This window comes from Heliangelus exortis, chromosome 1, assembly GCF_036169615.1.
Source record: "Heliangelus exortis chromosome 1, bHelExo1.hap1, whole genome shotgun sequence".
NCBI lineage: Eukaryota > Metazoa > Chordata > Aves > Apodiformes > Trochilidae > Heliangelus > Heliangelus exortis.
Genome location: NC_092422.1, coordinates 78660548 through 78683917, shown reverse-complemented (window position 1 = coordinate 78683917; position 23370 = coordinate 78660548). Strand labels below are relative to the sequence as shown.

The window sequence follows — 23370 nt, the reverse complement described above, 5'->3', positions numbered from 1 at the left end:
TCAAATAAATCCTAAATTCCCCTGACCTTGCAGCTGTGTGACAAGTCAGGTCCATACCACTTTGTGCACACATTCCTCACAAGCAGCCAAGGCAAGCTGCCCTCCAAAATTAAAGATGGCAAGAGTAACTTTGATGACAAGGGGAAAAAATTGAGCTTTGCCTGCTAATAATAAATTGTAAGCTTACCAACGAAGGCAGGAAAGTGCAATAAAAATACAGTATGCACAGAGGAAGGCTGCACATCAAAGAATCCCCTGTTCCAGCGTGGGACAAGCTCCCGTGGGCACAGGGGAGAGCTGCAGGGGTGCAGGGAGCTGCTGCAGAGCGCTGCAGGTTGTTGCAGTGTGCCATCTAGTGACTGCCAGGGCTTGGGCTGGGGTTGTGCATCTGGAATATTAATATCATTGGAGAAGGTAGGAGGGAGCGGGGTCAGCCTTTACGAGGCTACTTGTTCCTCCTTGGAGTCACTGAGCAGTTATCCTCACTCTCTGGACTGGGAAGCAACTGCCTTGCCCTGTGGGTGCTATATCCAATTCCTCAGCTGTGAAGAAATGTGGAAAAGGCAGGGAGGATACACACAATTGTTTTATCATACTCCTTCATGGGTTTTTTTCCCCTTCCTCTCTAACCAGAGTGAGGAATTATCTCAGACACAGTGAGTTTGACTTCATGATCAGACAGAAGTTCCTTTTCAAGGTATAGTGCTCAAGCCACTGGAGAGGCAGCAGAATAAAAAGAAATTAAATGGTGGTGTTCCGTATTTCCCATTGTGACACACATATGACCCGTGACACATTTTTGAAAGAGGGAACAGAATAGACTACAAAGTCAGATGTTCTTCAGCCTGCAATATAGGACCAGAAGGAGGTAGGGAAAACACCATATTGTACATGCGTGCCATTTTCAATGAACATCAATAACTGGAAAAAGCAAGAAAAACCCTCAGGTGGCTTAGGAATGGAGACAGATGTTGCACATTGCCAGTGAGCCTGTAGAATTCTGGGAATACAGGACTTCAGATGGGGGAGAAGATGGCAGGTCAGATTTTACTCATAATTTTTCACTGTGAATTTTTTTAGCATCACACAATTACACTTCTTCACCCAGATTTGGGTACCAGAATACAGACAGAAGATAGGAAAATATGGAAGTAATTTATCAAACAGTTTTAACAAAAAAAAACAGGTAGCTGTCACTTAGTCACACTTGTCTATTCTCTCCTTAGGACAGGATTTCAACAGAGATTGCTTCCTCACATGGAGGGAAAGCACTGGTAGCAAGCCTTTTCTCAGACAACTATAGCTGTTTACAGAGAGGATTTGCCTTAGTGTTGGGGAGATCTGTTTAACCTGTTGGTTGAAATCCAGCTTGAGGATGGGATATGGTCAGTAATATTAGCTAAATCCTATTAAACTAATAAAGGATTCGGATTTCTTCCTCTAAAGTAGATATTCAAAGGGTGGGTTTAAACCTACAAAACTAAGAATGATAAATTCAAATTAAATCCTTTTAATCTCTCTCCATTTATCAGCATTCTTTTGGGATAGACAGGATAAAAATGACGGGGGTGTTGATATGATACCAGCATTGTCTCTCCTTTAACATGATAAAAGCAATTCAAAATCTGACTATCAGAAAAATTTTAATTCATTCCTTTGCAAGGGATATGCAAACACAGTTTTATTGAAGAATCTGGAGTCGAGGGCACCGTATGGCACATCCAAGGCTAACCTGGGAGCTGGTTTCTTAAAACACCTAGCTGCTGCTGGTTGCTGCCTTGAATGTGATGAGCTGCACTGGGTGCTCAGGAGCTGGAGTATCTGAACAAATTAGAAGACTGCCTGTTTCCTTCAAAGGGATGCTGTAGGGTTACAAGATGTAACAAAAGTCAGTTTAAATCAAGAGCATACAAGAGTATACTCTTAAAAGAGTATAGCTTGCTAACTGGTGATTTGGAAATAATCAGTGTCAAAACTGTAGTCAAATAGCTTTTCTGTTGGGTTGGACATAAATAACTCCTAAAACCCTTCATTTAACGTACTCAGCCTGGCATACATGTGTTACTTTGTACAGCTGTAACACCAACTTTGTATGTCACTCAGTTAAATCTGGTTAAAAAGTTAAATCTGCAAGTGGTTGAAACTAGAAAAAGTGTAGGGAGGATTTGTCTGTATGCACACTGGAAGAATCACCAAGAATTTAAAATTTTAATGCTTTCTTTTTTAGTACTGTTGAGTGGCAAAATATTTACATCTGATTTCTAAATTTGCTAGTAAGAGATCAACTAATATTTAACTAATTAAGAGACTAATACTAGCCTCCAGAAGCTGGCTGATTTTTCTGATGTATAATTACACTGACAGCAAAGACCATCACAAACTCTCAGCCACCTACCTTAGGGCTCAGAGCTGCCCTGGGTCCTCAGCAGGCAGCCAAGCAAGGTAGCATCTCACCAGGGGACTTGGTCAGAAATGTCCCATTTTGGTGGTAGGAGCTGTTGCCCCTGGGCAGGCTGCAGGCAGGAGGCTGTGAGTGATCACTAGGCCTCCAAGGGAAGAATTTCAAAGGGAGAAGGGAGCACAAAAGAAGAGGTTGCCTAGCAGAAAGCAGTTCATAACCAAAAGGATAAAAGAGGAAGACAGAAACATTTGGCTGAGCTTTATTTCCTTAAGGTTACCCACAGGCAGACAACAGGCAAGCCTTGGTCTGGCAGATAACCCAACAGCTTTGGTCTTCCTTGTGCATGCAGTGAAGGTTCCTCAGCAACTCTGAAGGCAGCTGGCACTGCAGGAAGAATTATCCCTAAGTTGCCAGGGGTGTTTTTTGTAACACAAGAACTGCTCAGTAAGAACTGGAGTGAAATGGCCTCTGTGTTTCTCGAGAAATAAGGGTTACTTGACCAGCGCTTGAATTTGGATCTTTTTTGGACATAAAAGATAAGGCACACAGGGAAAATAAATAGCTTTATAAAAATAAACTATCATCTCCAATCACAGCCATGAATTTTAATACATTAGCCCCTCAGGTTCACTTGCTCATGCTTTCTTTTTCACATTACCTCTGAGCAGTAAGGGGGAATGCTGCAGATAAAAGAGAGAAAAGAAGATGCTCTTCCAGCTCTGGGGATTTGACATAGGAAGTATTGCCTATAATCAAAGCAACCAATTTCTCCTGAAGCACAGAAATAGCAGCAGATGATGTCATGAACAGAGTAGGTAGGTGACCAGAAATAAGAGCAACAGAAAAACAGATATGAGATTTGTAGCCCAGAATTCCAGAAGTAACAATAATTCAGAAGCAACAAGCTATAAAAAGCAAAACTGATTAAGAAAAGGAGTCTTTGGCAGCTTGCATGAAAAGGCAGATCCCTCCAGCCTGGGTGTTCCATTTCTGGCAGTGTGAATGGTACTTGATGGGGAATGCACCCTGGTGAAAAACGTTGCTTCTGTGAAGGAGGTAAGGCATGTTCTATTTCCATTAATCCAGAAATGCATTAAGAAGAAAAAAACCCAAGACACTGGAAGTGTTCAAAACAGGTTAGCTAAGTCAGAGGTATTAATCCAGCATGAGAATTCCCAACTGCTGACTCATATGCACCTGAAACACAGCTCCTATCTCAGTGCAAACAGTTTCCATAGATCCATAGATATATGTGGACATGCAAAAAGACAGGGCTGTGTAGAGAGAGCCACGTGTCCCTCCTAGGGTTCCCTGGCCACCCTTTCCACCTGAAAGATGCTGCTTGACGAAGCCATGGTAGATCAGATGCCATTTACAGCTACCCTGCCCTTGCTGGGTTTTTGTTTTGGTTTTTTTTGGTTTTTTTTTTTTTTGTTTTTTTGGAGGTTCTGCTTGGAAGTCTTAGAGGTTTAAAGGCAATGTGGTGACAAAAAGCAATGAAAAGCCCAGCATGGCAATTTTGGGCAAGCTGGTACCACACTATGCATCACTGTGTCTGTGGCCAAAACCAAACTGCTTCTAGACAAGACATTAGTCCAGATAATACACCCCTGCCCTGCTGCATGTTGACTACTCAAGTAGAATGGGCTCTTCTCTTTGTCTGTAGCTGTCAAGTCACACCCTTTTTGTCAATAAACCTCAGTATAGTCACACCAGCAGAAGTAATAACACCCTTGGGTGGAGCTGACATGGCTCCCAGAGATTAGATCCCTTCTCTCCCCCACGGGGAGAGGTCACTAAAGCACTGAGTTGTACTAGTGCAAGCTATAAGGGTAGTATCATTTACCAGGAATATCTGGTAATATTATAGCTAATATTATTTGCTATATAGCTAATATTATTTGATAATATATAGAAATGATTATGGTCAAAGTTTTATCAATAGCTGAAACTTTGAGGTAAAAAATTCGTTTGTGCTCCAGCTAAATTTGTTTCTCTCACGTACACAACTGCTTTGCTAATAGTCCTACACAGACATCCTTTCTTCTTAAATACTATAGGGCATTCACATTCCTAGGAATGCATTTGAGGATGAGAGCATAGCTCCTGTGGGAACACACATTTTAAAACTTGCAGAACTCAGGCTAAAGGCCTAGCCTAAAATGAAAGTTTATGATGTCCTTTTAGAGATAGCAGAAGCAAGTAACTCTGGGAAAGTCTGTATTGACACGATGAAGAAAAAATAAACACAGCACCTTTCAAACTAAAAAAAAAAAAATAAATTACTCATAGCCCAGGAAATGATGAGCTGAGCTTTTAAAACTTAACACTAGGAAGTACAAATTTGCAGAGAACTGATCTAAACAAGTACTAAAACATCCTACACAGCAGATACCAGTACTGAAAGGGTAGCAATATTGCTCTGGGGAAGCTGAGCACACCATTGCTTGGTGCCAAGGAAATTAGCCCTTCTACCATTAGTCTCTACATAGGTTTTGATGTTATACCATGTGTTAATTATTTTCAAATCACAAGTGCAAACACTCACCCTGATTGGAAAATTAGCAGATTTCAAACTCAGGTAATTTCCCCCTAATGAGGAACTTGTTGAACTGAATTTAACAATTAGCTCACACCCTTTGCTGGCTGGGTCTGGCAAGGCTACAAGATGACACAGAAACTCACCTTTTCCAGTAATTTACCATAAAGGTTGAACATAAATTCAGAAGTCATTTTCATGCTGTTTCTGACTCCTTTAGCTCTTAAGGCAGTGATTTTCAAAGGGTGGCAGAGGAGGAAGTGCTGCCCACGCTGAACAGTTCTCCCTTAGTTTGTAACCTTCCTCCTCTGGGTCAGTTTATTTGAGTGCCTTTTGCTCCATACCAAGCCTCTGCAAAAAGGATTTCAGAGCTTAACAGAGTAACACTTATGATTTATTGGTCATTATACACAAAGAGCTAATAAGTTAATGGTCTTGCCACCCCTGATAAGGCACCCCAGGAGTCACTGGGCAGCCTTCAGTTGAGAAAGGAAAGGTTCTGCTGCTGCTTGGAAAGGGCTGATCATTGACATTGCTAAACTGCCATCCTCAGGCTACTTGGTTGGGTTTCTGTAGGATTTTATATACTTTTCATGTTGGTTTTTCCCTTCAAGAATGCTAGAGCTGCTAATTCTCCCTGTCTCAACACTCTGTCCTTTGCCAAGCAGCCATACCATTCTTCTCATGGCTCTGCCTGCAGTGTCTTGCAGCCTTTCCTCACAGCTCAGCAGTTCCCCTTGATGCCTGAACCCACTTCAGCCTGTATCAAAACTGTGCCTTAGATCCTAGAAGGCATCTGTTATCTGGTGCCTGAATATCTAGAGGGGGAAATGGCATTTCAGCTGCTAAATTGTATTAAAGGAGACAAAAATAAAACCCTTAGTTTTCTACATGTGTTGTGACCCTATCTGCATAATGGCTGCTGGGCAGAAGGTGGCCTATTTGCAGTTGTGAAGGGAAAAGACATCCACAAAGGAAAGGGAAATTCCCTTTGGACAATTATTCTCTCTCCTGAGAACTAACCAGGAATGTCCAATATATTGCCAAAATTAAAGTCTGATTTCTCAATCAAAAATGTAATTTTTTTTTTTCTATAAAGTCTTCCTCCAGTTTTAAATGTACATCGTGTCAGTGGAAGTTTTATTTGTTTGAAGAACACTAAAAACTTTTCAGATATTTCAAGCTGCCTTGGGTATGTGGTGAGGCACCTGTGCCTTCAAGTGCTGTGCTGGCACACCAACTGCTTGGGTGTTGGGCAGTAAGAGGCATGGGCATAGGCACACCAAGCTTTTGGAATGTAAGGAAAGGGTAACAGGAATTGAGAAATGGCAAAATAAGTTATTCTGCAAAAACAGCGTTCTGAGCTCTCTTGGGGTGCTGTTTTGATTGTCTTTCTGTATACACATTTTAGTAAGAACTGTGGTTTTGAGAAGTAAAGAATGAAGAGTTTGGCAGTATCTGCTAAAAAGGGTACACAGGGATCCGTGGGGAGTTATACAGAGGCGTGACTCAGGACTGAAAAATAGCCTAAGATATTCTGCCTACCCTCTCTTGCAAGTCACCAGTACATAGACCTGTTCTTCACACCAATTCTACAACCTCTGAAGAGATACTCTGACCTATAGCTCTTACTCAAATGAGGCTATGAGAGCTGAGAGCAACTTATTTTGTTGTTCTGGTGGACGCATAACCTCACCATGATCTAACTCACCAAACAATTGCTTAGCTCAAACAGTCTCAGATTAATTTGTGATCTTACCACATTTAAGAGGCAGTATTTTTCAGAGCAGGGAGGTGAAACTGGGTAACTTCTGCAGCCTATTCCTAGCTGTTACAAAATTTCACTGTGTGGCTTTGGGCAAGTTCTCTAAATTTCTCTGCCTCAGCTTCCCTTTGCTGATGATCATGCTCACCAGGTTCAGGCAACTGTTAGAATTATCTAGTTAACAATTTTAAAACAGTAAAATAATCAGAGTGTTATCTAACCTTCTTCCCCCACAAAATGTATCTTAAAAATAGTGATCCATTTTACCTGGGAGCTAGGGAGGTGATAGCAGGTTCATGAACTGTCCTGAAGGAACACAGGAATGGCTGTCAGTAAAAGCAGTAGCTGTCAGCAGCTGTCAGACCTTGTTTTAAAGGATAAGGAAGCCAAGTGGCAAGGTGTTGGATAAATGGAGCTGCAAATGACCTATTTTAACATTTTCATTTGCTGTGTGTCAAACGGCTGCTCTATCCCTGTCTCAGTTATCCGCAGGTCTTCTTCCGAGCTTCTCTACTTCTTACATTAAATCTACCTATTCCCCAACTTTTTCATTTTACTGTTGTTTGCATCCTTACTGTTTTACCTAACTTCTTCCCCTGCTCCAGCTCTGGGAACCATGGGATCACAATTCAGCTCTTGTACTGTCTTCCAACCAGAGCCCGTAACACGGTCTTCTGGAACAGGAGGCACTCAGTGAGTGTTTTTTCAAAACCAGCTTAAAAGACAGATGGAAAAGAAGAGCACTGAGCAGCTTTTGTTTGCCAGCCCACTCCTGCAACATTACAAGGTGCTAATGTTCATCCTCCCCACCCTGTGTGTGTTTGCAGCTCCCACTGCATAACCCTATGTGATGCTCCAGGAGGCATCAGTCTGTATTCACCTTCACACTCTCACCTTTAGCTCACCAAGACCCCAACCACGGGACTCATCTTTCCCCTGTGTTCTCATGAATTGCTTCCAAATGCCTAAACTCTCTTCACCTTTGATCACACACCTCTGTGTAGGCTTATCTTTATATTTAATGGTGTTAGTGCCTTTGATAATCACTAAGACACTGATAAAGTTACCTTTACCCTTCCTCACTTGATAATCCCAAGCAAACATAGCATAAAGGTCATGCTTTCACCTTAACACTCATTACTTTACAGCAGCTGTATAAAGTGAGTTGTGAATGTTTTCAAATGCTTTAATCACAAACACATAGTTGAAAGGAAATTTTTTTCCACTGACCTGAAAGGGATCCTTATCAGAACTGGAGGAATTTCCGTCTTTCTGGTTTGTTTTTTTCATACTCAGACTGCCTAGGGTCCAACCCGGAGGATGTGATTTGCAATGTTTAATTTCAAGAGCACCAGAATGAATGCACTGTAATGAAGGCCACCTGCTGCCCCTATCTACTAGCCTTCAGATGCCTATCCAGACACCAGACCTAGATGAGGCAGGCTATAACTATTGGTCTGAGCCAGAGCTGGGTAAGGAATTCTTAATTAATTCTTAATTTAACCTAATTCTTAATTTAACCTAATTCTTAATTTCAAAAGCTCAAAAAGAAAAAATAAATTTGCAACAACAAGAGCAGTATTTTCTACTGCATTCATACAAGCTGTAACTCAGGAAAGCTCAGGATAAAGTATGTCCAGTTTCACTCTGGTTCTGTGTAAATGACTCCTGGAGTGAGACCTCCATGACTGTACTCAGTAAAAAGACACATCTTCACTATCAAATATAAGTCAGCTTGACAATGACCTTGGTACATTTTACTGCTGAAATGTGTCAGATGATCACAACAAATATTAAGTATTTACCCACAAGCATAATTGTTAGTGTTACCTGTGTCTAAAACAGGCCCACACTGTTGTTTGCAAGATGTATTTAACAAGGACTTCAGAGACAGGAGGATGCCAGACAAACAGTGATGGGTGAAAGCTCCTGCAGTGTCCTGGCAGCTGCCTTCACTGGACCTACAGACACTGCATCCCTGTTTGAATGCACTTCCATGCCCCCATGCATGGATCCACTCTTCCATGCCACAAATCCCACCCCCCAAAGGCACAGCCCTCACAGAACTGCTACAGAAAACATTTTCCAGTAATACTCATTTGTCTCATTTTCTTTAGTAATTAAAGCCTTTTACAAAGCATTCCACAAAGATTCCTTACCAACTTAAAATATTCTCTTTTCCAGTTTTGAAGCTGCTTGAGCTCACAGCCAACCATTCCCAATGCCATTATGAAATGAAACACTGCTCTGCAAGCCTACAAATGTACCTGTAGCCTAGACTACAATGACATAAAGCACCATTAGGAATATGCTAATAGCCATAATGTTAAAATACATTAAGATTTCCCATGTTAAGAATATGTTGGCTGATGCCAGCTAATTCTACTGACACACTCTAATGCAGAGTAAAAATTTCCACCTAAATTATTTTTTAAGTGGAAAGTACAGATTTCCTCACATTAATGAGCACAAAAATCTGTATTAATTTCCCAGACTGCCTAATAGGAAAAAAAAGTATATAAAAACTGTTCCAAACATGTCAGACCAAAAATAATTCAATTTTATACTACAGTGGAATCCTTCACGTGCTAAAAATATTATTTCTAACCTCAATCAGAAAGAAAACACTTTGTTTAATTTACTCCCCTTTTCTACTTCTAGATGGTTCAGTAGCTGTTTTCAGTACATTCCATCTTCCACCAACTTCCAAATTGAAGGTACTTTTTTAATTCCTTGTAAACTAAAAATAAATCCCCACTTATCAGAGCCCAACTTTGCTCTGATAAGTTATATTTGATACAATATAGGTAAAAGATGACATTAACATCTTTTCCAACATGGAATATTTTCCCAGATTACATATGGAACAAGCATTCTTGCTGTGTGGACTGGGTATTTACTTATAGGTGTCAGGCAAGATGAGGCCATACAAGTGCTTGTGTATGGCACTGCACCTTCCATCCCAACAAACAAAGAATTCAAATGCTCACTAAACATAATATCAATTTATAAATTAAAGCAAGCTAACCCAAAGCAATTAGGTTCATCCAAGAACATCAGAGTCATCTGCAAAAAGTAAAAACTGGCTTATGCAAAATTGTGTAAATAGAAAAGATCCTGTAATACTTGAAGTCCTCAGATTTGGGGTGAAGAAGCTGGGAAGGTAAGGATTTTTTGAAAGAGATTCCTTTCAGTAGGTGTTATCCCCACAGATACCTTTATCACAACGACCCTGAATATTATTATTATTCCCATTTTCCAAGCAGGGAACCAAAGCACCAAGCACCACCCCAGAGCCATGGTGGAAGACATGGTAGACTCTGACTCCTACCTTCTTTTTCCAGGCCAGCAACAGGGAATCTGCTGTCCCTAGGAAGGACATCTGCCAGTGACATACTTACAAATAGCAAATGTGAATTTACCAAGTTAGGAGGTGAATTGCCAAGGAATGTAAAAAGCCTTGCCCTAAAGAGATGATCATTTATGTAGGTGGAGAGCCCAGACAGGTTTGAGGATTTGAGAACAAACATATGCTAATGCATTTACTGATCAGAATTAGCTTTGGTGAGTCATGGCAGAGTGAAAGCTGACAAATTTTAATGGAGGAAGGATGGAAAAATGCTGTGTTAGACACGACAGTAATCCAGGGTGAAATAAGATTTTTAAAAAGTCAAAAGAGGTAAGAAAGAATGACTATATGGATTAACTCTAACTCATAGCCATTCTAACAGCTCAAAAAAAAAAAAAAATCACATTGTGAGACAGTTTGTCGACATCAACTAGCAGCATAACAGCATAAAAGTACCTGCTATGAAATCTTATTAAATAACATGGTATAAAACCCCTCACACCATGTATGTATCACTGGAGAATACATGGGATTATCCTTCCACAAGTGGTCCTTTTAGCTCACAGGCATTTATGTCAGGAGTTGGTCCAACATGGACAGTGGCTATTTGTGGTGCAAGAATACACAGGCTCCTGAAGCTGAGCCTCTAGGTCCTGCAGAATAAGAGTACTGGGGCTTCTAAACCCTTGGCAATCCACCTCCACTAGCTGAACCATTCAGGATAATCTTAGGAGTCTCCTTGCTCTCTACAGCTTCTTCAGCTGGAAACTCTGGAGGCTCCAGGTCACCGTATCTTCTCCGATAGACCACTCTTGAGAGTAGGGTTATCAGAAACATTTCCATGATGAGGAGCTGCTGGATCATATCTGCCAAAAAAAAAAAAAAAAAAAAAAAAAAAGGGAGGCAAAGAAAAAAGAAAAGCACCCAATAAGGGGAAATGAGTGCCAGGCACAAAGTAAATACCTGGCTTATTAATTTTCATCTGTGCAAAAGGAACAGATTTCACCAGCCTATTCCCATAGTGGAGTCTCTCTCATACTTGGCAAGAAAATCAGTTACAGAATTATGGTATCACCCATCAATAAGACTGCAGTAAATTGTGCATTCAAAATGCAAAAGATTTAAGAGCAATTATTCATGTTGATTTCATGTCCTCTTATTCCAACTTCTGTTTTTCTAGTTTTTCTCTATGACTGTGACAGCTATAAAACTTGTCTTATTATTTTTTAAGTAAAAGCTGAGGTTGTTCAAAAGCTACATGATCCCAGGAAATTAATGTTTTGGGAAAACACCCAATACTGCAGGTAGCAATGCTGAACTGGCACCTCTAGAAGTAAATTAAGAACATCCTTCCCAAAAGAACTTACATGATCCTCTTGCTGAAGAGGAGAGTGGTGGAGCACAGGGAATGATTCTTTGCATGGCCAAGATGTTGATAATAGCTGTCTGCAAGTGGTTCAGAATGACAATAAACTGCACCAGAAAGAGAAAACAGATGCCTTAGCTGCCAGTAAAGAGTTTATAGCTCACAGAATTCTAATTTCAAAGCAGATGTTATTTTCCCTCATTCCTCCTTTCTTGCCCTCCCTCTTCTCTCATCTACCAGAAGGCTGCCTGCTACTCTGCAGAATTCATCTTTAGGTCAGGATGATACTGCTCTGAATGCAAGTGTTACATTAGACCTCTGTTTGAAAAAATCTTTCTTCTCAGCCTTTCATTTGGAATGTGCAATATATACAGAGCTCCCACCTGGGGATCCCATCTCTGAATAACAGGTAACCATGTTTTAAAAACTTCCTGTTAATCTAACTCATGAGGTTATGGTCTCCTTTAGTGTGGGAAGGACTACAGAAAAGAATGTCTGTTCTGTTGTCTCCTCTTTTTGCCAAAGCAGGTAGATATGATGTTCCCCAAGTTATATGGGATTGGCTTCTTTTCCAGAAGGGATAAAGGACTCTTCACAGCTTGGCTTCATCAACAATCACACATCATGTTACCTGCTGATTGCTGACCCAGGCCCTTGCTGCCTTGGAGAGATCCATGTGTCCCTCTAGATGCTGGTGTAGCTGTGACAGTGTGAACCTTCACATTAACATAGTTTGCCATCCTAAGCATGGATTCACCCAAAGGCAGCTTTGCAGGTGTGACTGTCCTGTTTATTGCATTTGTAAGTACTCAGTCATTTACTTAAACCATACTGCACCAGCCTTTCTAAGTGTCCTATCCAAGGATGCAAATCCACAGATTCTGATATACTCTCTTCAGACTGATGTGGACAAGGGCAGCCCTGTCCCAGAGCATTTTTAGTCTAACCTATTTGGTTCTGTTCCCTACTTTTTAATGATTCCCAGACAGTATTTTCCTTATTTTCTAACTCTGAAGTGCAGAACGGCCAAGAAAAATAGTGTCAAAACAGAACACTGACATGATGAAACAGTTTGAACAGCCATTCCCACAATGCTGCATATCCTCTCCTGGTTCTTAAAAGCACACAGCAGCATTTTTACATTGTGTTTCAGGATACTGCATCTATGTTGGTTTGATTTCAGTTGCTTAGAGATTAAGATTTTACACAGCTTTCACATCTTCAGCTCTACTGAGAGACTAGAAGTAAATTGGCTCAGTCTGAAACTGAACAGTAGCCAAGGTGAGTGCTTAAATGTGTGCAGCTTTATTCAGGCAAAAAAAGCCTTTGCACAGTGCATTTAATGGGAAAAAAGTACTGTAACTTGCCAACAAAGGATGAAGAACCAGAGAGAGAGTTACATCAGCCATTAAGAGAAATTCTTATCAGAAATACTAAACATCTCACCTGATAAAGAGCAAATTTTGGGATGATCTTCTTGCAGGTAAGGACAGTCCTGACTTGTTGAAACATGATTGCAACTGGCCACAGAGCAATAATGGTGAGGATACCATTGAAGCAGTTAATCCATATTGCAGCTCCTTTGGGAGATAACTGAGAAGCAAATCATACAAGTGTACCTATAAAACTTTACAGTGCATTTTACTATTTCCAGGATGAAATTGTGAACTGAATGATGCAGATGTTAAAATGCTTGTTTCCATCTCCATGAAAGTTGATGGCAGCAGCAGCTGCTGAGATTTGGGTAGGGAAACTTCACAGTACCAACTGGAGTGTTAGCAGAGTGCTCTTGCCCAGCAGGCACCAACATGTAAATCTGGTCAGCCTGGGAAGGTAACAACTGACAAAACCCCTCAGTCTGGACCCCAGCAACAACTGGGAATGCTCAGCAGCTCATGAGAGCATATTCAGCATGACATCTTAATGATGTCATTTATACCATCAAAGAATAAAAAAAGTATTGTTTTCAATCTGAGTTATCCAAGAGGTGCAAAGTTACTAGCAGATACAGACTTCTCCATCATCTTGCAGCTTACACAGTACTATCTTTTCTACTTTGCACTGATATAAAGCCAACCATGATTTGCAGAAAAACATAGAATTAGGCTTCCTATTTACATGGCAGCACACCACATACTTGCTTGTTGAGGGAGTATATTACAAAAAAAACCAAACAGGAAAGGTACATCCCACAGGGCAGCTTGCAGTCCTGCCATTCTAACCATACAAGATGGGAAACACTGGTGCATGATCTGCTGCCCAACCCACCCTGATGCCCAGTTTTGTTCCAAGAGGAGGCAAGAAATGGAAAATCTGAGGGAAGAAAGAAATTATATGCTTCAGGGTCTCAAAAGACTACAGCTAAGGATTCACTTGGAAGTGTCCCCAGATTTCACAGTTTAGTTGTAAGCTAAGATGCTAACATTAGCCCTAAAGCTATGGATTTTGTGGAATATCTCTGGTGAAAATATTTACTTACATTGTAAAGGACGTAGTTGCCATTAGTCCAAAGCACTATTGCTAAAAACATGAGCACAGGTCTAAGGAAAGCAAACTGAAAGGTGCCTAGTTTCAGCAAAAAGAGGGTTTGTCTGGAAAAAAAAGAAAAAAAAATATTAAAAACAATCACATAGGTCAGAATCTCATTAGCAACCTTAATAACATTTTCTGGATACTGTCAACTGCAAAACTTTCCACTCCTGTAGCATGTGGCTAAAATCTGGGGAGGAACAGCTTCAAGATTAGTAAACCTTTCCAAGAATTACCCAGTGTTTATTCATCAAAGTCTCTACAAAAATAGCACATTTCTTATTCTGCAGCAACTACATACTAACCAAAGCTGGGCAAAACATGGTGTCTTTCTCTGCCCTGAAGCTGAGCAGAGAATCTCGAGCTGCATAACGGATTTCTGAACAATAATGCCACTTGCTCTTGCCCTGCTGCCTCACTCTTTCAGTTCTCTGATAAAATTGAGCAATTCAGCCTTCCTGCTCAGGCACTTCCTAATCCCATGGTAGACCAAGAAAGGGAATCACACAGACCTGGGTGGAAGGACTGGCAGTTTTTCAGTGCATCATACATACTGCCACGTAAGCATCTGCTTTTGCTCCTCTGCACTCTAATAGGAGAAAGGAATTATCTCTCCCTTGGCAAACTGCACAAGGCCAGGAGGATAGCTCAGGATTTCCTGACTTCTGTCAGTATAAACCATTCCCATACACAGTAATGTGGCCAGCCAGCATTAAAGACCACCAGGAAAGGGGGAGATGCATTTTGTAACAGAGGGCATGAAAGCTGACTGACCTGATCTCTCCTTCAGTCTTCACAGGACAAGCCATCTGCTACAGCTGGATCATGGTTTAGTCTATTACTGTGTAGGATTTCCCATACTGACTGTGATGTCTTCACTGCAGCTCCTTGGGCCCTTGAGGCTGCCATCAGAGATGCCTCAGCAGACTCAATAACATTTAGTATGCTACAGGATATAGCCATGCACCAAGAATTATAGGAATTGCTCAGTTAATATAACTAATAGCCACAGGATGATGAACAGCACACACACACACACATAGAGAGGCTTGCAACTGGCCAGCCACTTAGTGTGTGTGCCTTTTCAAAGATTTATTGTTCCCAAACCACTTTAAAGAATAATATGACAAGCAGTGCAGTCACTGCAACACTATGAGATGTTTTCCTTGTCAATGCAGATGTATCTTTCTTAACCATCAGACCTCTTCTGCTACACTCTCCCTATTGTATGGTTTGTTACTTTGGACTCATTATCCTCTGTACCTTGTTAGCTTCTCCAGGACTGGTTGATAGTGTATGGTGTTTTTTAAAGGATGAATCCTTCCCCTGAGGTAGCTCTCTGTTTCCCCAAAAGATACTTATGGGAGGAATATGAGACTGACATTTCTCTGGGTTAGCTTGCTCATATTTTTAAAAACTCAGTACCCTGTAATGGGAACAGATGGGAACAGGCTAGAAGTCAGAAGCAGACAGCAGATGGGTTTCCTGGTGCTACAGACACCAGAGGAGGAGCCCTAAGCCCTCTGCAGAGCATAAAGCCTTTTTTAAATTTTTTTTTTTCCAAGCAGCTGTGCTTCATTCCATCAGTAGTTGGCACTATCTAGCTCCTGAAAGGAGTCAATATCAGCTAATATCATCCTGGGTGAGCTGTCACTGGACTGATCAACACGAGGGCAGAGCAGAGGATCCTCTCCCAACCTCTGAGATACCACAACCTATACAGAGGGTGACAGAGACAGAAATACAAATATACTAGTGACAGGTTAGATTTTTACCACAGCTCTGTCCCATGGCATTTTTTTTAGCTCTGACTGCTGAATTAAGCCTGACCTAATGCCCTTGAAAATCAATAGGAGTCACTTAGATCTGTATCAGTAGTTGCTGATTTTGTGTCATTGTACAACATCCATTTTTGTGGATACATTTTTCAGCTGCTTTACCTGTTCTTCTCGGTACCCCCTGCATGTAAATAGTGTTATTCCATTAAAATAAAATTATGGAAACAAAAGTTTAAAGTCTAATACCAAATGAAGCCGTTTTTTAAAGAATTATTACAATTTTTAAATTTTTTTGCAAATGCATCACATATTTCTATGCTGCATTCTGTTTGCTGCTTTTACTTGACCAGACCATAATGTTCCTTCAACACTGATGTCCCTGCCCTCATAGAAAAGTTCCTGTCTTGCACGTTCAGTCCATCAGCTTTTGCTCTTAATGAAAGAAACATTCTCATACTCTGCCGATAGGAAAGCTGTGGGAAGCCCATGAGGTTTCCAGGCTGCAGAGCTGCATACAAATAACAGGGTGACACTAGCCAGGCCTCACCAGACAATGCCATTTAATTGAGATCAAAGCTTTCAAGGAATTACATCTAATTTTTGTTCTAAAATTTATTTTAATATGAAGTAGTTTTAAAGTAAAAATCAGAATGAAACATTTCCATTTTAAAGAAGTAAAAGAAATTTTTCTTTCATATTAATCTCAATTTGACAATTCTGCTTGTGAAAAATACCCAATTTTAAGGCATTTGTTTGCTTCTGGAATGAAAAGAAACTGAAATCTCAATTATTAGGTTTTTCTAGTGTAGAAATCCCTCCTCCCACACACCACTGCTTACTATAGAAACAGAAAAGAATGGGATTAATTGGAGATACATCACAGTGCTCAATCTTACTATGAGTGGGAACACTCCACTGAGTAAAACTGAGGGAGCTCATGCTCTTGACTCATGCAAAACTCTTCATTACTGAAACTAAATAAATTAGCAGTGGCATAGAGCCCCAAAGTGATGGCAGGGTTGAAAAGACAGGGCTTGAGAGTGACTTTCGGGAAGCAGGGAGGCCCTTTGCTGTAAGCCTGGCCTTGCCAAGTTGGCTGAACTCCAGCAGCCGTTTTCCAGCTGGGAAATCTTAAAGGGCAACTCACCTCGTGATGGGCACACCAGGGAGACAAAGGCAGCAGCAGCAGCAGGGACCCGTGCTGATCTTGAAGTGACCATTTTCAAACCGCCTGAGGAGCAGCTTTTGACCTCCACACTCTTTAATCATCATCAGCAGGAACTTGTGGATAACTATGGCAAAAAAACTAGGAGAGGAAGAAAATGCCAGCTTGAACTTGCCTGTGTGTCTCCTGCCTGCCAGTGCAGCCTTCTGTCCAGAGTTTTTACAGAAATCCTAGCAGAAGCTGTGAAAAACCTTCAGCTTTCCATCCCCTTGGAGGACCAGACTACCCTAACCTCACCAAAAAGAGAAATAAACTGAGGCACAGAATGCCTGTGGAATTTCCCAAAGCTACACTGGTGGCTGGTGGCAGAGTCAGTGTTAAACCACAAGCTTTTCTGGCCCAACTCATTATGGCCAGAAAATTTTTCTGTTTGTTATCTAGTCCTGACTGGTCCAAAATTTTCACAAGTACTATCTGTTCTTTTTTTTTTTTTTTTAAAAAAAAAACCAAACAAAACACAAAACAAAACAAAAACAAAACCCACAGTACTGACCAAACAACAAGAAACATGGCTAAATTAATCTATAAATCCATCACTGAATGTGCTGGCCCAGCCAGGGTGTGGTTCCTTGCAGCAGAAGCTTATCCAAGCATTGACTGCTGCAACCCCAACCTCTCCTTCCTTCACTAGCTGCACGTTCTCAACCCTTCCCAGGAAGGACAGATTGTGCAACTGCCCTTTCCTGCCTTTCCTGAACTCATTCAGGGAACTGACACACTCAAAGCCAACTCCACCAAATAAAAGAGGTCCTCTTGAGGACCTCAGAAGAGCTTGTTGTGCAGCTGGAGACTGTGAGTGGTGATGGATGCAAGTGAGGGGATATGGTCCTGCAGCTTGGGCAAGGAGAAAGGGCCCAGAAGCCTTAAAGCACCACAATAGTGGATCCTTAGAAATTCTGGGTAATCTGCATTACCTGCACAAATTGCTGCATGCTTGCTTGATCCCTACTGCTACTGTGTTTTCCCTCTTTTACTCTGCTCTCTTAGTAAATGCAGTGCAGCAAGGGGTGAGGCTATTCATGAGAGTCTGTGGTACTGTCCTGCAGTGGGTTCCAAAATCATCCCCAATGATGGGGAGTGCCCATGGCATCCCCCCCACCAGGCTCTGTCTACCAGGGCTGCACCACCAGCTCCAGAAAGCAAGGACCACGTCCCTCCATTCTTCTCTGTGCATGTCAGAGCTGTCACACACTTGTACAGACAGTGCTTTTATCAGTACAACTGTGGAACATTCCTACATCAGTAGACTCACTGGAGCTTCACTTGCCACCACTAACAGTGCAACTTCCAGTAGTAAAAATGCAGAGAAGTCATAGGTCAGAACCTCATTCCACGTGGGAAAGAAAGAGTAGTGCTTCAAAGCCACTGTCAATCTGAGGGAACAATTACGTGTGAGTCACACAGATCTTTCATGCTGAGGTACCCACAGTAGGAGACTGTAGCACTGGGAACTGCTTCAGCATCTTCCACCTCACAGAAAAAAAAGCTGCCAAGAGATTTCAACTCAAACCAAAAATTATTAAATTGTTAAATTTACAAAATGACTATGTTTACCAAGAGCAGCAGATGTTCAAAGGGAAGAAATTCTGGGTGGGGGGCAATGTCTAGAAAAAAACCAGAATACTCACATTGCTGCTGCAAAATCTGTAAACATTGTTGAGCGAGGAATCCACATCCCAATGCATGAAGCAGTAGCGATCACCTGAAGAGAGAGGGAGGAGGGTTGGACAAAGAGCAGAGATAAAGCAGGTTCATTCTATTTTCAACATACAATTTTATCTTTTTTCTACGATAACTTACTGGAGCTGCAGCATTAATCCAAATTATGATTGATCTTTTGGAGGAAGGGATTTTCTTGTAGATGTAGATTGCTTCCTCTATAAACACCACATCTGCAATTAGTGCCATCAGCGTCAGGATTGCAAAGAGAAATATCCCTGGTAGGTCAAGGCCTGCAGAAAAGAAAAAACAGAAATTTCTGACTTATTTCATAAGCATTCCAAACTTTTAATTCAATTACATAATCTCTGAAGGTCTTCTTAGCCTATTCCTGGGAAGCCATGCACTTATCCTTAACTACATAAATTGATTGTTGATTCCACAGGATGATTCAAATACCTAAACTTAAGTTCATGATTAAAGCTTTCCAGGATCCACAGACAGCATATGGGAAGAATATGACTTTATGTTCTCAAAGCATTATGATAAAGTCCCCTTCAGAAAAGTGAAATTCCGGGACAAATGTCCTTTGATTAATGTAAATATGTAACAGAATATAAAAAAAAAAAACATAATACAGAGAAATAAACACATATTGAGGGAACTTTTCCAGTCAGACTACGTTAAAAAATGCATATACTCAATTCTTTGCCACTGTTGTATGTTCATGGGCATGTTTGAGCACAACTTCCTTAAGTATGCAAACTTTTTAGAGGCTTGGTAAAAGTTTGTGGGACACACAATCAAGGTAAGGATAAGCCCCTGACAGATCTAGCTTGACATAATATTCGATGCCTTTACCAAATTCTTTTTTACTTCTCCCTTAATTCTGGGTACCAATTTACCCCTGGCTGATGGTTTTGTGATTCCCTTGACGCTGTGTATGGATAGAAACTTTTACCCATGGCTGGTAAGGTTTAAGTGGATTTTATCCCAAGAAAAGTGCTTCGGGAGACAAAATTAAGCATGAGTGGAATCATGCTTCATTTTGGAGAAGTTCATGCTCATCACTGGTACTAACTACCACTGTGGCACTAAAGGCATCCAAGTGATGCTGGCAAAGGAGAGCCTCTCCCACCTAACCTGCCTCAACGAACCCCATCCCTGCCAGGCTCGGTGCAGGCGGGCAGAGCCGTCCACGTCTCAGTCGACATCTCCAAACCACAGATGTCCCGGCGGGGTTAAGCCTGAGACCCGAGGCAGGTCTGCGTGCTGGGTCGGTGCTCGTTTTGTCAGGTACCAGCAGTCCCCGAGCTCTCCCCACCGAACACCCTTCCCCTCATCCCCCCGCCCCCCTCAAACCGCAAGCTCCGGGCTGGGGGGTGCGGTGTCCCCTCTCCCTTCCCCGAAGCCAGCAGCACCTCGGTCCCCTGCCAAGCGGAGAGACGGCCGGGATAGGGGACTGCCTGCCTCCGCCCAGGGGACTTCCTCGCCGGGGCAGAACGGCGGCGGGACAAGGGCAGGGGTTGGGGCACCCACCCCATCCATCCCACGCGGGTGGGTGCCGGGGGCGGCGCGGAGGCGGCCGGCGTTCCGCTAACAGCCGGGCAGGCCCCGACCCCCTCTCCCACCCCACTCCTTCCTTTCCCAGTCTCCCTCCCGCCTTTCCCGCGCTTACTGTGGAGAAGTTCGTGCGAGTAGGGCGGTTCGCTGACGCCGCAGGACGGGGGGACGGTACCGTTCGCTTCGCCCTCCATGGTGCCCTGGCAGTGCCGAGAAGACGGAGGGCTGGGGGAGGGGGGGTCGGTGGCCGTCGGACGGTCCCTGGCGAGGGCAGGAGCCGGGATGCGGAGCCCGGCTGCTCGGGGCTGCCGCGGAAGGTTAATGATTAGCCCGGGGCCGGGCGAGCGGCGGGAAGGGCCCGGCCTCCACGCTGCCTCCTGGTGCCCAGCGGCCCCGGGCACCGGCGGGGTGGACAGGGCCGAGCCCGGGGTGGCAGCGAGGCCACGTCGTTCCCCACGCCATCTGCGAGGAGATGCGTCCGGCTGTACCCGGCGCTCGGCTTCCCTGGAAGGGGTTCATGCCAAAGGCAATGAGCCTCCGTCTCCGTCTCCTCTCTTCAGAGGGCATCAGGGCACCTGGAGACGGGTCCCGCACGGCGGAGGAGGGATGGGGAATCAGCCGAGGAGCGGGCTGGGCGCCCCGGTGCTTTCTCCGCTTTCACCCCAGCCCCGCCAGAGCAGCCCTGAGCAATGCGCTTTCTGCAGGGGCCTGTGGAGGCAGAAAGTTGCTCTTTAGCAGACGTTCAAATGAGTTTGGGTGGAGCCTTTCAACAAAGACTTCCCAATAATCTTGGTTGCAGTGAGGTGAAAAGCTGCACCGTCTTCTTCGCTGCCCGAAGGACAGCATACGGAGGGTAGGAATGCACTGAGGGGTTCTCCACTCTCCCACATGTTTAACTTGCTCGAAAGATCCTTTCTGCAGCCTGGGCCTTTTCAGGTTGTTACCAGGTGAAGGGCGGGAGTAATGAAATGATGGAGTTTGGTGACCCCATGGGGTTGATCTCGATAGTCAGCCTGAAACCTGGCTGCAAGAAGCAGCAGAGGGATGGTGACAGTGAGGGGTGACGAAACAGCAGCTGACATGCAGTTTCATGGGCAGGAGGACACTTCTAACTACCTATGCAATGATGAGCTATTGCCATTCAGGAAAAAAGAATTTGGGACCGCAGTGGGTAATTGTCAGAAATGACAGCATGGGAGAAAATGCAAAGGTGTGCCTGGAGTTAGTGAATAAAGAAAGGGACAGAAAACTTAAAATAGACATAGAAGCCTCCCTCCATCATCCATTACTTTAACAAACTGGGGGAAAGTGGGAAATTTAGGGACTGTGGGACATTCATAGGCATCATAGGCTCCTGTGGTAAGATTTGCCATCTTACAGTTTTCACAGGACTCCTAAAGATTTTATGGGAAAGACAGGCTGGACACTGGAATGCTGCCAACAAGAACAGAGGGATGCATAGCAGAGCTCAACTGCTCAGTGGCAAACAGCAGCAGGTCCTCATCTGAGAAAAGGCAATCCCTCCCATGCAGCAGGACTGGGGAGCAAGACAGATGAGGGTACTGGCAGCCTGTTCTGTTACTGTCAGGAGGCTTTAGTTGCCTCTTCTTTTGAGTCACCAAAGCCACTTCTTTTGAGTCCTTAGCATTGCTGTCACTGTCCCACTGCATTGAAAGGTGAAGAGGAGAGCTTTAACCATTTTAACCAGAAGGGATGCAGCAGTAACACCCAGTAACTGGGTGTTAGAAGGTGGCATCTGCCCAGTACTCACAGGCTACCCTGGGCATACTCCATCCAGCAAATCTGCTGCTGCTCAGCTTAAGAAAGGTACCAGCAAAATTCTTCAAATGTTGTTCCATCTATTTGGAAGTCTGTTTACTCATCCTGAAGAAACAGTTGCTAGTGGAGAGGGAAATAGCTTTAGTATACCATGCATTTTCTACTCTTTACTTGGTTTTTTCAGCAAATTTTTGTAATGTTGTTACATATTCTGAAACGTGACCAAAAGCTCAAGTTAGGATTTGCTGAGATTGAAAGATGGCCCAAGACGTTTGAAAGTTCTTGAGCAGAGAAAACAGCATTCCCATCTACTGCTATTTTGGTTGACAGTTCCATGTATTACCCGAAAGCTAAAAATAAATCATAGAATAGAATTATAGAATCAGTTGGTTGGAAAGACCTTCCAGATCATAAAGTCCAACCATCATCCCAACACCACCAGCCCACCAGAGCATGTCTTCAAGTACTATGTGCACATGCTTTTTGAACACTTTCAGGGACAGTGAGTTCACCACTTCCCTGGGCACCCTGTTCCAAATCTTTCTTTAAATATATTTTTCCTAATATCCAATCTTAACTTCTCTGGTGCAACTTCAGGCCATTTTTTCTCATCCTATCATCAGCTGTGTGGGAGATGAGACCAATCCCTACCTCATTACAACCTTCTTTCAGGTAGTTGTAGAGACCAGTATGGTCTGCCTTCAGTCTCTTCTTTAGACTAAACAATCCCAATTCTCTAAGCTGCTTCACATAATACTTGAGCTCCAGACCCTTCACCAGCTTTGTTGCTCTTCTTGGAATATTCTCTAGTAACTCAATGTCCTTCTTGTAGTGAGAAGCCCAGAACTGAACACAGTACTTCAGGTGCAACCTCACCAGGGCTGAGTACAGGGGAGCCATCACCTCTCTGGTCCTGCTAACCACATTATTTCTGGTTCAGGCTAGGATGATGTTGGCCTTCTTAGCCACCTGGGCACACTGCTGGCTCATATTCAGCCAGGTGTCAACCAACACACCCAGGACCTTCTCTGCCAGAGCTTTCCAGCCACTCTCCCAGCCTGCAGTGTTGTCTGGGGTTGTTGTGAATGAAATGCAGGACCTGACACTTGGCCTGGTTGAACTTCATGCAGTTGACCTGTTTCCTGGGAACCCTTTTTGAATGAGGCAGGTTTGTGCTTTTGCTAAAGAAATTGACATGTTAAGTAAAGAAGTGACAAAACTCATGGCTATTTTACCATACTTAAAAGAAATCCAAAATTTGCTTGGACTTCAGAATTTCTTGAAGAATTCACACAGTAACAGTTCTGGTTTTGACAGATGTTAGTCATTCAGAAATATCATTTTGCAGCAAAGATTGCAGCATACACCACTGGACACGGTGTTAGAGAGTTTCCTGTCTCAAACCTATAGAAAATTA

The 23370-nt window shown here is 42.9% G+C and overlaps 1 protein-coding gene across 1 annotated transcript; it reads right to left on the bottom strand.

The window, feature by feature from the left end:
- Positions 1-9847: 9847 nt before the first annotated feature.
- LOC139798933 (organic solute transporter subunit alpha-like) lies at positions 9848-21015 on the bottom strand. Its single transcript, XM_071750130.1, has 8 exons — positions 20290-21015; positions 18753-18904; positions 18581-18654; positions 16875-17033; positions 13900-14011; positions 12867-13013; positions 11422-11527; positions 9848-10920 (listed from the first exon to the last, which is right to left on the bottom strand). The coding sequence occupies exons 1-8, from the start codon at positions 20366-20368 to the stop codon at positions 10733-10735; spliced, it is 1017 nt and encodes a 338-aa protein (XP_071606231.1). The 5' UTR covers positions 20369-21015; the 3' UTR covers positions 9848-10732.
- Positions 21016-23370: the final 2355 nt, after the last annotated feature.